The sequence below is a fragment of the Prionailurus viverrinus genome, chromosome F1 (assembly GCF_022837055.1).
Source record: "Prionailurus viverrinus isolate Anna chromosome F1, UM_Priviv_1.0, whole genome shotgun sequence".
NCBI lineage: Eukaryota > Metazoa > Chordata > Mammalia > Carnivora > Felidae > Prionailurus > Prionailurus viverrinus.
This window is the reverse complement of record NC_062577.1, coordinates 54,964,445-54,978,369: the sequence shown is the minus strand read 5'-3', so window position 1 is coordinate 54,978,369 and position 13,925 is coordinate 54,964,445. Positions and strand designations below refer to the sequence as shown.

General features: G+C 43.1%; 2 protein-coding genes across 5 annotated transcripts in view; one reads left to right on the top strand and one right to left on the bottom strand.

Annotated features, from left to right (window-relative positions):
* Positions 1–2,011, top strand: part of RAB3GAP2 (RAB3 GTPase activating non-catalytic protein subunit 2) — a 101,146-nt gene extending 99,135 nt beyond the window's left edge. For all 4 annotated transcript variants that reach the window (XM_047840634.1, XM_047840637.1, XM_047840635.1 and 1 more), the window contains one exon: positions 281–2,011. In XM_047840634.1, coding sequence (XP_047696590.1) covers positions 281–436 — 156 coding nt within the window. In that variant the 3' untranslated portion in view covers positions 437–2,011. The remainder of the gene's footprint in view (positions 1–280) is intronic.
* A 902-nt stretch (positions 2,012–2,913) lies between these two features.
* Positions 2,914–13,925, bottom strand: part of IARS2 (isoleucyl-tRNA synthetase 2, mitochondrial) — a 66,438-nt gene continuing 55,426 nt past the window's right edge. Inside the window, exons 16-23 of the mRNA XM_047840638.1 lie at positions 13,164–13,266; positions 12,023–12,148; positions 11,319–11,450; positions 10,081–10,187; positions 8,799–8,944; positions 7,894–8,084; positions 5,853–5,997; positions 2,914–4,008 (exon numbers count right to left, since the gene is read on the bottom strand). Of these exons, the coding sequence (XP_047696594.1) occupies positions 3,863–4,008; positions 5,853–5,997; positions 7,894–8,084; positions 8,799–8,944; positions 10,081–10,187; positions 11,319–11,450; positions 12,023–12,148; positions 13,164–13,266 (1,096 nt within the window). The 3' untranslated portion in view covers positions 2,914–3,862. The remainder of the gene's footprint in view (positions 4,009–5,852; positions 5,998–7,893; positions 8,085–8,798; positions 8,945–10,080; positions 10,188–11,318; positions 11,451–12,022; positions 12,149–13,163; positions 13,267–13,925) is intronic.

The window sequence follows — 13,925 nt, the reverse complement described above, 5'->3', positions numbered from 1 at the left end:
CGTCAGCGCAGAGCCCGACGTGGGGCTCGATCTCACGAACTGTAAGATCGTGACCTGAGCTGAAATCAAGAGTGGGACGCTTACCTGACTGAGCCACCCAGGTGCCCTTGGGTGTTTTCTCAGATGCATATTTAATAACGGTGAAGGAGAAGATTTAAATTACAAGTTTAATTTAGGTCCAAAGAAAAGCATTCTTACTAGGAAGTAACTATTCTGATAACTCTGAAGCGACCAACAGTTACTGTTGTGTATGACTGGTCATTTTCTGTTCCATTTGCAGAACCCCCAGGATCTTCAAAACACAGAAGTGCCAATCGCAACAACAGCTAAACTAGTACATAAAGTAATCGAGCTGCTGCCGGAAAACCACGGGCAGTACAGTTTAGCCTTACACCTCATTGAAGCTGTGGAAGCCATATCGAGTCCTTCTTTATGACACTCAGCCAGTTGTGAACCGTCTACAGTTGTGAACAACATGAATTAGTGCATGGTAATTGTACATAGTAAGATCTGGAATTTTATGGAGGGAGTAGATCTTTTTTCTTTTGTAAAATAAAAACACATACTACTTTTAAAAGTGCAGTTCTGGCTGAATCCACTCCTTTCGTTAATATTGAAGATAAAATATAAACAAATATCAATGATACCATTAATTACTAACAGGTGTTTTACTGTTTATTTCTAATTTAAGCACTTTAAGTAGCTTTATTGGTGAACTTTGCTATTTCAAATGGGTTATAATTTACAGATTATGTTATTATCAGAGTCTATATTTTGTACTTGAAATGTTATTGTAGTTAAATTTAAACGTGTTCATGTGTAGTCCCCGTCAGCAACACGAGGGAAACGACCCCCTCGCTTTTGTCCGCATGCTCCAGTCCCACACCCGGGCCGCCGCCTGGAGTCAGGACGCGGACAGGCTCTTTCCCAGAGGTTATGCTGCCGCCACCGGAGGATGACCTTGCTCTGGAGGAAGAACGGGTTCGAGATCATCACATTCATCGGAAGGGACGCTGAACAGAACCTTAACCTGCTGTGCTTGCCAACTTGCACACAGCAAAGTTAATTACGGTGTAAGCTGAGATTTCCCTTTGCCAAGATTCAAAGTTGTATCCACATCAGGTGATTGTGAAACTGTACTATCTTGTAAAATTTATGTTTTAAAAAAAGGGCAACGATGCTAAAAATTTAAGTCCCACTGTATTTTTCCTACCAGTGTTTAGAAACGTCTGCTTCTGGGATATGGTAATGTTATCTGTTCTTGGGAACAGCCCAGAAAAGGCTCGGTGATAATTACGGCTCCGCAAACCTACCTCACAGCTGGGTGGAGAGAATAAGATGATCTTGTACCCGAGAGTGCCTGTGCAGTCCAAGTGCTGAATAATTACTTGTTGAGTAAAACCAGATTAACCAAAACTCTGTAAAAGCTCCACAAGTACCAAGTATAACGGCATATTTTTGGAATGTAGCCATATAGTGCAATTACTGACCTCTGTCATGGATCACAGGTGTTATTCATAGTAACTCATTGTGATACAGAAGTTTGTTTCGTACTTGTGAGAAGCCAACTTTAGCGACTGGAGAATTGAGGAGCATGCCCCTCGAGGACTAAAGAAAAAAGTCTTATGTCTGAGGATCCTCAGAGGATATCCTAATTCTTTTTAACTAAAAGATAACACCCGAATACGAACTGAACAGTCTAAGACCTAATAATTACTGTCTAATTTAAAAATCTTGAAAGATAAAGTTGGAAGACGTCTCGACTATTTGGGTGAGGGCCTGTAAGCCTGGTCGAAGGTCCCGCTGTACCGTGGCAGCACTGAGAAGGACCGAAAGCTAGCCCAACGTCTCAGCCTCTGCTTGGATCTCCGCTGCCCCATCCAGACCCATTTGTGTGATTTCTTGTGAACCTACCTAGCTTTATGTAGTCACTTGTTATATGCATCCCAAAAGCTTAGTCTGAAAGTAGTTATGAATTTTGGGGGCTGGTCAAAGAAACTTTAAATCCTCACTTTGATCCAAGTGTCATTTCTGGGGGAAGGGGTACCTAATGAGCATTTTAGAGAATAAACCTGGTTAGACTAATTCTGGTAGGACTCATAATCAAATTTGGGGATTGTTGAGAGTAATAAGCTAAAATATGGCTCATAGAACTGTAACCAATCGCTGAATTACAAATCTCTAGTTACACCTGTGATCCTAAAGTGGACCATTCACAGAATTTTAAAATTGAATTACATGCTTAATTCATGGTTACATGGTTAAGAAAAGCAGCTAGGGGCGCCTGGGTGGCTCAGTCGGTTGAGCGTCCGACTTCGGCTCAGGTCGTGATCTCACGGTGAGTTCGAGCCCCGCATCGGGCTCTGTGCAGACAGCTCAGAGCCTGGAGCCTGCTTCCGATTCTGTGTCTCCCTCTCTCTCTGACCCTCCCCCGTTCATGTTCTGTCTCTCTCTCTCTCTCAAAAATAAATAAACATTAAAAAAAAATTAAAAAAAAAAAAAGAAAAGCAGCTAAATATTTATTACCTGCTAGCCACAAATAAAGGAATTAAACTGTATGTAGAATAATGGGTGGTTTCTGGAACAAAGGTCGGCTGCACTTAGTGATGGGAAGCCAAGAACCAGTCGTGTTTTCTTAGGTAGAACTGCCACCCCCCTCTCTTCACTAACATTAAATAGGCATTCTGTCCCTTGTTAAGTCCCACTACATAATGCTGAAGGAAAACAGGAATGTTCAAATCGTCATAACTTCTACATTACAGGTTGTGTTTAGATGTAGACCTAGAAGAGCCAGGACAAACCAGGTGGGGAAGAACATAGCACTGACCTTCTAGAAGCTTCCTGCATACTATTGCAAAAATAAGAAAGGAAGTTTCACCTTTGTTATAAAAACTCATCTAAGGTCAACGTAAGCACTGTTAAAGTGTCTTCTTTAAAAAAAAATGGTTACAATTTAAAATCAAAGGCAAGATTTAATAATACGAAGCTTATGTGGAACATACCGTTCACTTACAAGTTGCTGCGGCTCCTTCATTTACAAGAGACAAATCTTTTTAAAGGATGCCATAGCGACAGTGAAAGCCCTTTCTCACACTGACGGGAATGAGTTTGTTGGGCTTCTGAAAGTTAGATTTCTGCCGGTAGAATTAGCCATCCCTCGCAAGGTTTTAATCCAATACTGAATTGTTTATAAAACGCTCTTCTCTAATGTACTGTAAGTAGTGACCCTCTGTATATACTTCCATTTTCTGTGTCTGTTCCTTGTTGTGAACTTACGTATGTTAGTGAAATAAATTTTCAGCTTTCATGTTTCAACATTCATAAATACAAGGATGAAGTTTTTTTCCGCTCTCGTAGGAGAATAACAAGTTTGGTGGCGATGTGTTGTGACGAGGTTGACGTTCACTAGTGAGGCAGAATGAAATCACTCTTTTCGTCCCTGAAGGGGAACACGCACCTCTGCCATTTGCCTTCAAAACCATATTTTTCACTTGATTTTTACAACTTCACCAATGTCGGTAATTTTCCAGATGCCTTTATTTTTAGACATTAGAGAACTTAAATCCTGAGTCAAGAAGATTTATAAAATATTAAACATTTTCCTGTCAGCCACCTCTGAAGGCAAACATATTCAGTGTCTCTGTTCTGAATAAATCCATTATGGATCCGTCCAGATCCATCTTCATACGTGTATTTTTCTGCGTGTGTGTATATACATACACGTTACTTTTTATCTAACACAGGAAAGACTTACAGTTCTGAATTTGCCCCTTCTCCTCCGCCATCTCCTCTCCCACTCGTCACCTAAATCTTGGGTTTCTCGCCGGTGCTGTGAACGCTCCCCCGTGAGCAGCAGCGTGACCTATTCCCTCCCAGCGACGACTTGCGTGCACCGGGGGCAGAGCGCGTCTGAAGAGTCGGCGGTGTACTTCCAACAACGGGGGCATTTTTCTTTGGTGGTCGGCATGGCGATTACTTTATAGGAAGACTCTTCACGAATATCCCCACCTGGGAGAGAAAGGACACCAAGAGGCTTTCTGACGGGCCGGCCCGCTTGTATCCCCAGCTCCCGATGGCTCTGCCGGCGCTCCGTTTTTGAAACTTCTCCTTCCCCTGGTAAACCGGTCGTTCCTACTTCACTTGCCTCACACGCACACGGCTATGACGGGGGACTCACGATCTGACGACTGAGGACGGCCGAGGAATCGGGAGACCCTGAGTGAGAGCTTAACTGCTTTTTCTACAAGTCACTGAACTGTTATCTCCTCAGGCAGAGCGGAGCGGGCCTGCTAGCTCTTCTTTAATCCAGGTTTAGTTCTGACAAATTACTTTGCCTCTCTAGCTACACAAGAATTTGACTTTAAAAAAATTTTTTTTTTTTACATTTATTTTTTTGAGAAACAGTTGAGACAAAGCGTGAGCGGGGGAGGGGCAGAGAGAGACAGAGACACAGAATCGGAAGCAGGCTCCAGGCTCCGAGCAAGCGGTCAGCACAGAGCCTGACGTGGGGCTCGAACCCACAAACTGTGAGATCGTGACCTGAGCCTAAGTCGGACGCTTAACTGACTGAGCCACCCCGGAGCCCCTACGCAAGAATTTTTAAAAGTTGAAAAATTCTAGTGACAACTGCAGTGTGCCCACTTAAAATTGCTTGGTTTGACCAAAAGAAAACAAAAATTTCTCCATTATCAGTGCTCAGACTTCAGACTGAATACACGTAAGAAAGGTATTTTCTAGCCATAATACAAACAACGTACATTAACATTTTGAGAAGCAAGTGAGAATCTTTACTCACTTGGTCAGGGTTTCCAGGCCTCAGATTTACACTGATGCCCATAAATTAGCCTCACACCTCCCGATGGCACCTAACAACTCTGGGAAACACAGGCAGCATCCCCTTCCCACAGATCCCGCAAGTTATTCTCTGTTAATGTTGCTGTGCCTCCATCGCATCACCCGACAGTACTTGCTTGGGAGAGAGACTGTGGTGGGCACGAGTTCGATAAGACCTCTTCCTTAACCCTTCATTAAGAATGCCTACATCTTGGGGCGCCTGGGTGGGTTGAGTATGACTCTTGATTTCGGCTCACGTCCTGGTCCCAGGGTCGTGGGATCGAGCCCCGTGTCGGGCTCTGCACTGAGCACGGAGACAGTCTCTCTCCCTGGCTCTGGCCCCTTCCCCCACCCGCACTCTCACTCTCTCTAAAATAATTTTTTAAAATGGCTAAATCTGTTAACATAGGGTGGGCAAAATAAGCAATTTCAGAGTCAATGCTGGAGAAGGGCAGGCGAGGCAGTACTAGGGTACTGAGTGTCAAAGGACAGGAGCACAAAAAGCCAACAGGAGTGAGTGAGGCCAACTAACTTCACACACAATGACAATTATCAATTATTCACAGGACAGCAAGGGAAGCTCTCTCCTGTCCCTAGTCCTGGGTTCCCAAGGTCATCATGCAGGATGCTTCTGAGAGCTGGCTTAGAAACTTGAGCCACTTTCCATAAAAAGATGTATTCCAAGGGGCGCCTGGGTGGCTCAGTCGGTTGAGCGTCCGACTTCAGTTCAGGTCACGATCCTGTGGTCCGTGAGTTTGAGCCCCGCGGCAGGCCCTGGGCTGATAGCCCAGAGCCTGGAGCCTGCTTCCGATTCTGTCTCCCTCTCTCTCTGCCCCTCCCCCGTTCATGCTCTGTCTCTGTCTCAAAAATAAATAAATGTTAAAAAAAAAAAAAAAAAAGATGTATTCCAAGAACATATCTGACTTTAGAATACACCTAATCCACGGGAAAGCTGGAGATGACTTTCGATTATCACTCAGTTCTCCAGGTCCCTCTCGTTACTGTGGCCTCCTCCTTACCTTCTAAATTGATCAGAAACGTCCCTTTGCGCTCAATCACATCTGTTGTTAGTGTTCGTGGTTCCTCAGGGAGTAAAGTCGTTTGGGAAGCCATCATTAATTCATTCAACTGAGAGGTGCTGGAAGTCTCCTCAGCTTGTAGCATCTGGGAACGAGCGTGTCAAAGTTACCATCTCAATTTTTACTGCAAACTGAGGTTGTAAGAATAAATGCTACAGACTCTCGTGTTTTGTGAGTAACCCTTTGGTACCAATATCTCCTAAATCCATTCTTAACTAGAATGAAACGCTTCAGATAAAATCTTCCAGTCAAGGGGCACCTGGTGGTGCAGTCGGTTAAGCGTCTGACTCTCGGTTTCTGCTCGAGTCATGATCTCACAGTTTGTGAGTTCAAGCCCCACGTCGGGCTCTGTGCTGATGGTGCGGAGCCTGCTTGGGATTCTGTCTCTCATTCTCTCTGCCCCTCCCCAACTTGTGCTCACTCGTGCGCTCTCTCTCCCTCTCTCTCTCAAAATAAATTTTAAAAAATTTTAAAAAAATCCAGTCAGTAGGTACCTCACTATGCTAGATGCTGAATGTCCCTTATGATTAGAAACACAGTGTTTCTTATCCCCATTTTCCAAATGAGGAAAGCCACTCGGAGGGGTGCACTCACCCGCGGGTCTCAGGCAGCAGGTGGGGAGCTGCGATTCCAGCCCAGGTCTAGTGGCCTCACGGCCCAGACTTCTTTATCCTGCACCCTGCCTCCCGCTTTAGGAGAGGGGTCAAGGCGCTACATGAGCAGACCTGCTTTCAGCAACACAGACCAATGGAGGCAACTGAATTACCCCCAGAACTCTTCTGAAGTACTAGAAAGCTGGGTGTCTGATAAGAATTTTTCCATTTTTCATTGTAATTCTGCTCTTCAAAATGAGTTAGTAAGCTAATATGGACATTCCTTTAAAAAAAAAAAAAAGCTCAAGAGAAAACAGGAGCTTTGAGGAAATTAATTTGGCTTTAACAAATTCATGTAATCAGTAACTGATAGATCCAGGACTCCATCATCTGACAGCTATCTAACGTAATTCCTAAGAAAAATACATTCATATTTTTTTAAATCCCTAAGTTTTTTCCAATGTAAATGATCCAAACAAGGTGTATTTTTTTAACTTACTACTCAGAACTAATGAAGTCAAAAGAAACACGACATGCAGGAGAAAAGCCCAGTACTAGGCTGTGTAGCCTTAGCTCGCTCACAGTTGCAACGGTCCTCAGTTTCCCGCTCACAAAATAAAGGAGTCTGAGCCTGCCAACCGGTAGATTTTAAAACGTATCTTACTGAAATTCTCCGCTATGGTCAACGATCTCCTAGAGACTAGCTGTTTCAAGCCTCAAATCCTAATTTAATCACATTACTAAAAACTTAAAGTGAGCTTACGAACCAAATGAGATGGTCATTTTTCAGAAAACTATGATAGCAGTAAGACTTTAAAATATAGATTATCAATTCTCTTCTCAAGCATTGAAAGTAGAGCCAGTATGTTAACATAAAAGTCAATCTGGCCAATGAACCCCTAAGAATCCCAAGAAGAAAATTCTGATGGTCCTTTCGGAAATAAAAATAGGATGAATGCTTTCAGAGAATGCATGCTGATTTGCTACAGCAAATGAATTTTCTTCAGGTTTCCTGAGAAAAAGATTGAAATCCGTTCTTGGATTTCTTTTGACAAAATTCGCAGAGAACTAAACCCTGAACACAAAACTCTCAATTTTTATGTACTGGAAACTAATGTCATAGGTTTCTGTCACATCCAAGTAGGCCCAAGGTTTTGCATTTCAAATAGGACTTTATTGCACCTTCCCTGCCCCTCTGGTAAAGTACGTACTTTGCAGAAGGAGGGAAAGGAAGCACAGAAAAGTAGGAAACAGAATCTGTGATACTATCAGGGTTACAAGATTTGGAAACTACAAAATCTTACTTACACGGAGATTTTTAAAAGCCAAATTTCAGGTGAGGCTGTAGGATCCTAACATCATTTTCAAAGGTACAAACCACTCCTCACCTCTATTATCTCAAAAAGCAGCCCGGGCTCTATCACAATGGTAACCTGGTACTCGGCGGCATTTTTACCAGGGATGCTTCCAAGAAATGAATCTCTCATTGCACACGCGCCCTCTATTGCTTCCTCTAATCCTGGCTTCTTCCAGATAGAACTTGTTCGAATCCACCCAGTACGAAAAACACTCTTGGGTTCTATAAAAAAAAAAAAAAAAAAAGGTAAAGTAATTCACATATAGCCGTTTTACACCGTACGCAGAGCGCTAACCATGAAATATTTATTCACAGAAAATAAGAATTGTTATTTATGGTAAATATTATGGAGCCATTCTAATTGTTTACCAAATATTTATATTCACATTTGGAAATCTAAACAAAGGAAAAAATACATAGTAAGACCTCAAAAGGAAAAAAAGGATGCCTAGAAGAAAATAAAATTGAAAAAATAGCCCCAAATTAACAGTAGTTGTCTTTGCGTAGCGAGATTGTGAGTGACTTTTTCTCTTTGAATTTCTATAGTTCTAATTTACTATAAGCTTACTAATTAACAATCAGGGGGAAAAAACCGTGATAAAAATATTCACTAAAGGCACCACACTTTGTCTTAATAAAACCTAAAATATATTTCACACATTTATAAAGGCATCGAGGAAAAACTGATTTTGCGGCCATGTCAAGTTGCTCGTACGTCTCAGAAAGCACTCCGTGGTGGCTTGCAGGCCATTCTGAAATGCATCGCACGCGGCCCCAAACAAGGGCAGAGACGGTTGAAGGGCCAAGACCTGTCCTGCCACACGCGCGCACCGTGGACGGGAAAGCGCCCCTTCCACCGAGTAGAGAAAACCAGAAATCGCATCCTCACCAGGGAAGGGTCTTTCTCCTCATGCGAACAAACCGAGTGTTCCTTACCTTTGACGTAAGGTATGTGCTGGAACGCTTCCTCAGCCAGGTGAGGAAGAATGGGAGCAAAAGAACGAACCACCACGTCCAAGATTTCAGCCAGGGCGGTCTGGCAGGAGCGCCGCCCGGGGTCGCCGGCGCTTTCACAGTAGAGCCTGGGCGAGAACAAAGTGCGCGGCGGGGCGTTACACGCACGCAAGTGCGAGCGCCGAGGCAGGGCCTGCCTCGGGTGGTCTCCTCCTGCAGTGGCCGGTCCTCCGGCTCTCACCACCTTCCGATTTTCCGCGGCAGATGTTCCATCACGGAACTTGACTGATCAACCCTCCGTCCCGGTTCGCCCCTCGCGGGTGCGCTCGCCTTCCCCCAACACGCCCCGCAGCGGCGCCGCGTCCACGTCGGTTTTCCGAGAGACGACAGCCGGAACCCTGACCACTGATACGTTAGTTGATGGTATTCATCTTCCTGCGTTCGGAGGACTGGGGGTTACGATCCCCGTGTGTGAGGTCCCTGAGGTGCTCAGGGGTCGGGGCTGACCCGTCACGGTGGCTCACCCGCCACCCAGGAAGACTAAGCACCAAGCCCTCCTCTGAAAGGATACTGGATAGGGGCGCCTGGGTGGCGCAGTCGGTTAAGCGTCCGACTTCAGCCAGGTCACGATCTCGCGGTCCGTGAGTTCGAGCCCCGCGTCGGGCTCTGGGCTGATGGCTCAGAGCCTGGAGCCTGTTTCCGATTCTGTGTCCCCCTCTCTCTCTGCCCCTCCCCCGTTCATGCTCTGTCTCTCTCTGTCCCAAAAATAAATAAACGTTGAAAAAAAATTAAAAAAAAAAAAGACACCAGGGCCAAACAAAACACATGTCCAAGCCAGATTCAGACCACCTGCTGCCAGTTTGCTACACTGACATACAGTAAGTTTTCCACTTTAAAAAAAAAAAAAAAAAAATGAAAGGATACTGGATAGTACTGATCTGACACAATGTTCGTAGGTAACAGTGGCTTGTCTCTTGGTCTCTCCTCAAAATTTATAAACTCCTCTGAAAACAGGGACTAGATTCATTACCCCCACTGGCACCTGTTGCTTAGTGAGCCCTCACTTTACCACGCAGAGCACAAAGCACGTTCCTTATATCATCTCTTCTCATAATCACATTATGAGGCTGTATTACCCCTGAACTCAAGAACCCAACTTCTTCATGACTGCACAGTGCCGCCCGTCTGGCTCACCGATGTACGCCCGGAGTTTGTCAAGCAGAGTAGACACTCAAGAAATGTTTGAATATTCAGTCCCACATACCTGTCTTTGATTATGCTGAAATAAAAGTTGGAGAGTTCTCTGGTATAAAATGCTCGTAACAGCCGAACAACTTTTCCAAAATCATACTGTTTGTATGAATCGGTAATCTAAGGAACAAAAGCCAAAACAAATTTGGAAGATGGGATAAGCAAGCAAAAATGCAAGTCCTGTGAGCTTGCATTATCCTCCCTGGATCCCTCAGTGAGCCTAGCCCTCACCCTATGAGCAAAATGTGTTCCTTTTCAAAATCTGTTCAAAGGCAACAGATACAAAACAGGAGATATGCAGTAGTGACAGGATCTTTGAAACATTTCTGGCTATCAAATTTGACTATCCTCAGAAAACACTGAACATTCTACTCTGGAAACTACAAAAGAATACTCGTCAAAGGAATCAAGTTTTTTTGTTTTTTTTTTGTTTGTTTGTTTTTAATGTTTAGTTTTGAGACAGAGAGAGAGAGAGAGAGAGAGAGAGAGAGCAAGCATGAGCGGGGGAGGGGCAGAGAGAGAGTGGGAGACACAGAATCGGAAGCAGGCTCCAGGCCCTGAGCTGTCAGCACAGAGCCCGATGCCAGGCTCGAACTCATGATCTATGAGATCACGACCTGAGCCAAAGTCGGATGCCCAACCGACTGAGCCACCCAGGTGCCCCAGGAATCAGGTTTTAAATGATAAACCACACTATTTTAAAACAGCAGAGACTACAAGTTGCCACTGTTCCCTCATTTTCGCCAGAAAAGTAAAATTGGGCAAACGTCTGCAGGGACATTTCTGACACAGGGTACGTGGAAGCAACCACATTTCCAGTTTCTGAGAAAACACAAATTATCTGTGTATATATAAATGGGAGAATATCTTACGAAACACAGAGGAACAGTCATTTCAGTTATTTCTATTCTTTGAAGAGTGCATCTACAGATAAACTATAGCTCCACTTTATTCCTTCTTCTTGGGGAAATATGTAAGGCAGACCTCGAAAGAAAAGTGTGGTCTTAGGGGAAGTCTGGGCCTACTGTTCCCACCAGGTACTGTGAGTCTCCTGAAAAACCACCAAAGAAATCCCAAGACTTCACTACCTAAAGTGAGCCTAAGAATGTGTGGACCTCACCAAGCATGACTTTTCTCAGTGCCATGGTTACTGTTTCTAGTAATGTCTGTTCTGCTTGCATGCAACTCCAATTTCAACATTCCACAGTGCTGATATTTCTATTTGCCAAAGGCTTATTAGTTCATACTTACCTTGTTTGCTAAATCCTGCAGTAAGTGTAGCATATACTGGTCTATGACATACATATCGTTAACAGGAATGGCATCTGTTTCTGGGTTGAAACCACTGACATTTCCCAAAAGAAAGCGGAGTGTATTCCTAAGCTATCGAGAAAAAAACATGCAGTCAAAAACAAACGTGAGCCTTTAATTCTTACTGAAAAGTTTTTTCTGTAATTTTTATCCAACTCGTGACTTTCTTAATGGTTTTTTTTTTTTATATATATATATCATTCCTAAATGAGACTACAAATGTCAAAAAACAGACTCTCATTTCAATAGCCCAGGTATGGAAACCACCTCTGGACTCTACACATGAAGACTGAATTTTCATTGTTATTTCTTTATAACCTTATAAAGGCAAATCCCCCTTCAGTGGCCCAGTGTGTTCCTCTGTATAGGTAAGAATGTTATTTTCACCTGCTTCCCAGGCAAAAATAAAGATAAATGGAATGAATGTGAAAGCTCACAGAGCACACAAAAAGTATATAAAATTAATATAATTTTGTATTATCTTATGCTAGGTTATATTTTATAAAATATAAAGACAGCATATAAAATTATTAGGATTACACTATGTTTTCACTGTTTTGAAATGCCAAATAAAATGTACTTCATTTAAAAAAAAAGTCATTTAGCTCACTTTTTATTTGGAAATGGGAAGAAGTGACGCTGACCTTGTTAATATCATCTCTGGCAGCATTAAGTGCAGCTGGACCAATGGTCACTTCAGTGAAGACGTTGGACTCGGCCACCCACCAGCGAAGGACATCAGCACCATAGGGAGGCTCTTTGCTTTGATCCTTTCGGTGGAGGGAAAAACATATTAACATACAAATGGTGAACGAATGTTTTCGATATTCTTCCTCCGACACATCTGAGCTCAAAGTGAGCATAAGATATACTTGCACTGTAATGAAATAAGGGCTAACAATCTCAGAGATCAGCTGTGTCTAAAAACCAACACTGGGAAAAAGTATGCTCTGCGATCTTGTTTCATGCGTGGATGCGGGCATTTCTGTATCCATCCATCTGTGACCGCTGGGGTCGAAGCAGCGCCCTGATGCCTCTCTGATGGTGGAGGGGGTGCTCCCTAGCCACTCCTTACACACAGCAGTGATTACTGGGCATTAGGAGGGTGGTACAAAGCCAAAGGAGTAATGGGTATCTGGGTGGCTCAGTCAGTTAAGTGTCTGACTCTTGATCTCAGCTCAGGTCTTGATCTCAGGGTCATGAGTTCAAGCTCCACTCTGGGCTGTGTGCTGGGCATGAAGCCTACTTAAAAAAAAAAAAAACAACAAAAAAAACAAAAAAACACCAAAGGAGTAAAACGACAGGTGATTTCTTTTCTGAAAGCAACTCCAAAATAAACCAAATTATTAGCAACTCCAGATACGATGCTCATTAATGACCCACGGTAAGGGGCGGAATTTCTGAGAATGTAATAATGAAGCATGAATTGTAATCTCATTGTTTTCTTATACTGATTCCACTGAACTGTACATTTTTATTGTTTTTTTAAATAAATTTTTACAAATTCTGAAGTTCAGTTAAACAAAGAGATAGCATGGTTCAGGACCCAGAGACTCAGACCTGAAGTGAGTCAACAGGGCCACAACCCCAGCCCTTCCCTTTTTCATTAAAATCACGTATTACCTAAGAGCCTAGATTTAAAACACAGTAAGGCACCTGCTATTAGCATAAAAGATAGGTTTTCATTATTTTTTTTTTACATCAAAGCAACTACATTAAAGATTTTGGCTGCCAATTTAGAAGCCTTAAAGCAAAAATAAAAAGACTTTTTAGAGAACCACCTACTTGTCCTCCATTGATGACCACATCAGGATCAATGACATTCCCAAGAGACTTGGACATCTTTTCTCCCTTTTCTCCAAGGGTAAAGCCATGAACAACCACTGTCCTAAGAAAACAAATCAGCTATTATGATAACACAATTCCAACAGTCTTTTTGAAGGTCACTTATAGTTTAAAAAGAGTTATCTTAGCTTGATCCAAAAACCAGGATTTTTCTTGACAGATTATGCATGAAAGCTTTTCTTGAAAGCCTAATTCTCAGCTGCTTATTTGTGATGACTGTTAGATAATAAGCTCTCTACGTATACACAGAAATTACTTTTTTGAGAGAGAGAGAGAGAGAGCACCAGCAAGCAGGGGAGAGGGGCAGAGGGAGAGTGAGAGCGAGAGAGAGAGAAAATCCCAAGCAGGCTCCACACTCAGCACAGAGCCCGACACAGGGCTTGGTCTCATGACCGTGGGATCATGACCTGAGCCAAAATCAAGAGGTGGATGCTCAACCGACTGAGCCACCCAGGCGCCCCATACCTAGAAAAATTTTGATGTTTACATTCACTATACAAATATTTCCTGAGCATCTATGATGTTTTCATTTTGGTCATTAAAACCAACCAGGAAAAATGTCTTATTATTATGTATTGTTATGTCTTAAAAAGAACAGATTATCACCTCAAAATATTTTCAAAAAGACAACGTGAGAAAACTACATCTGCTGTTCTACTGGCTTCTAACAGCAGGTTATAGTAGTGTCTGGCCGGCTCAGTC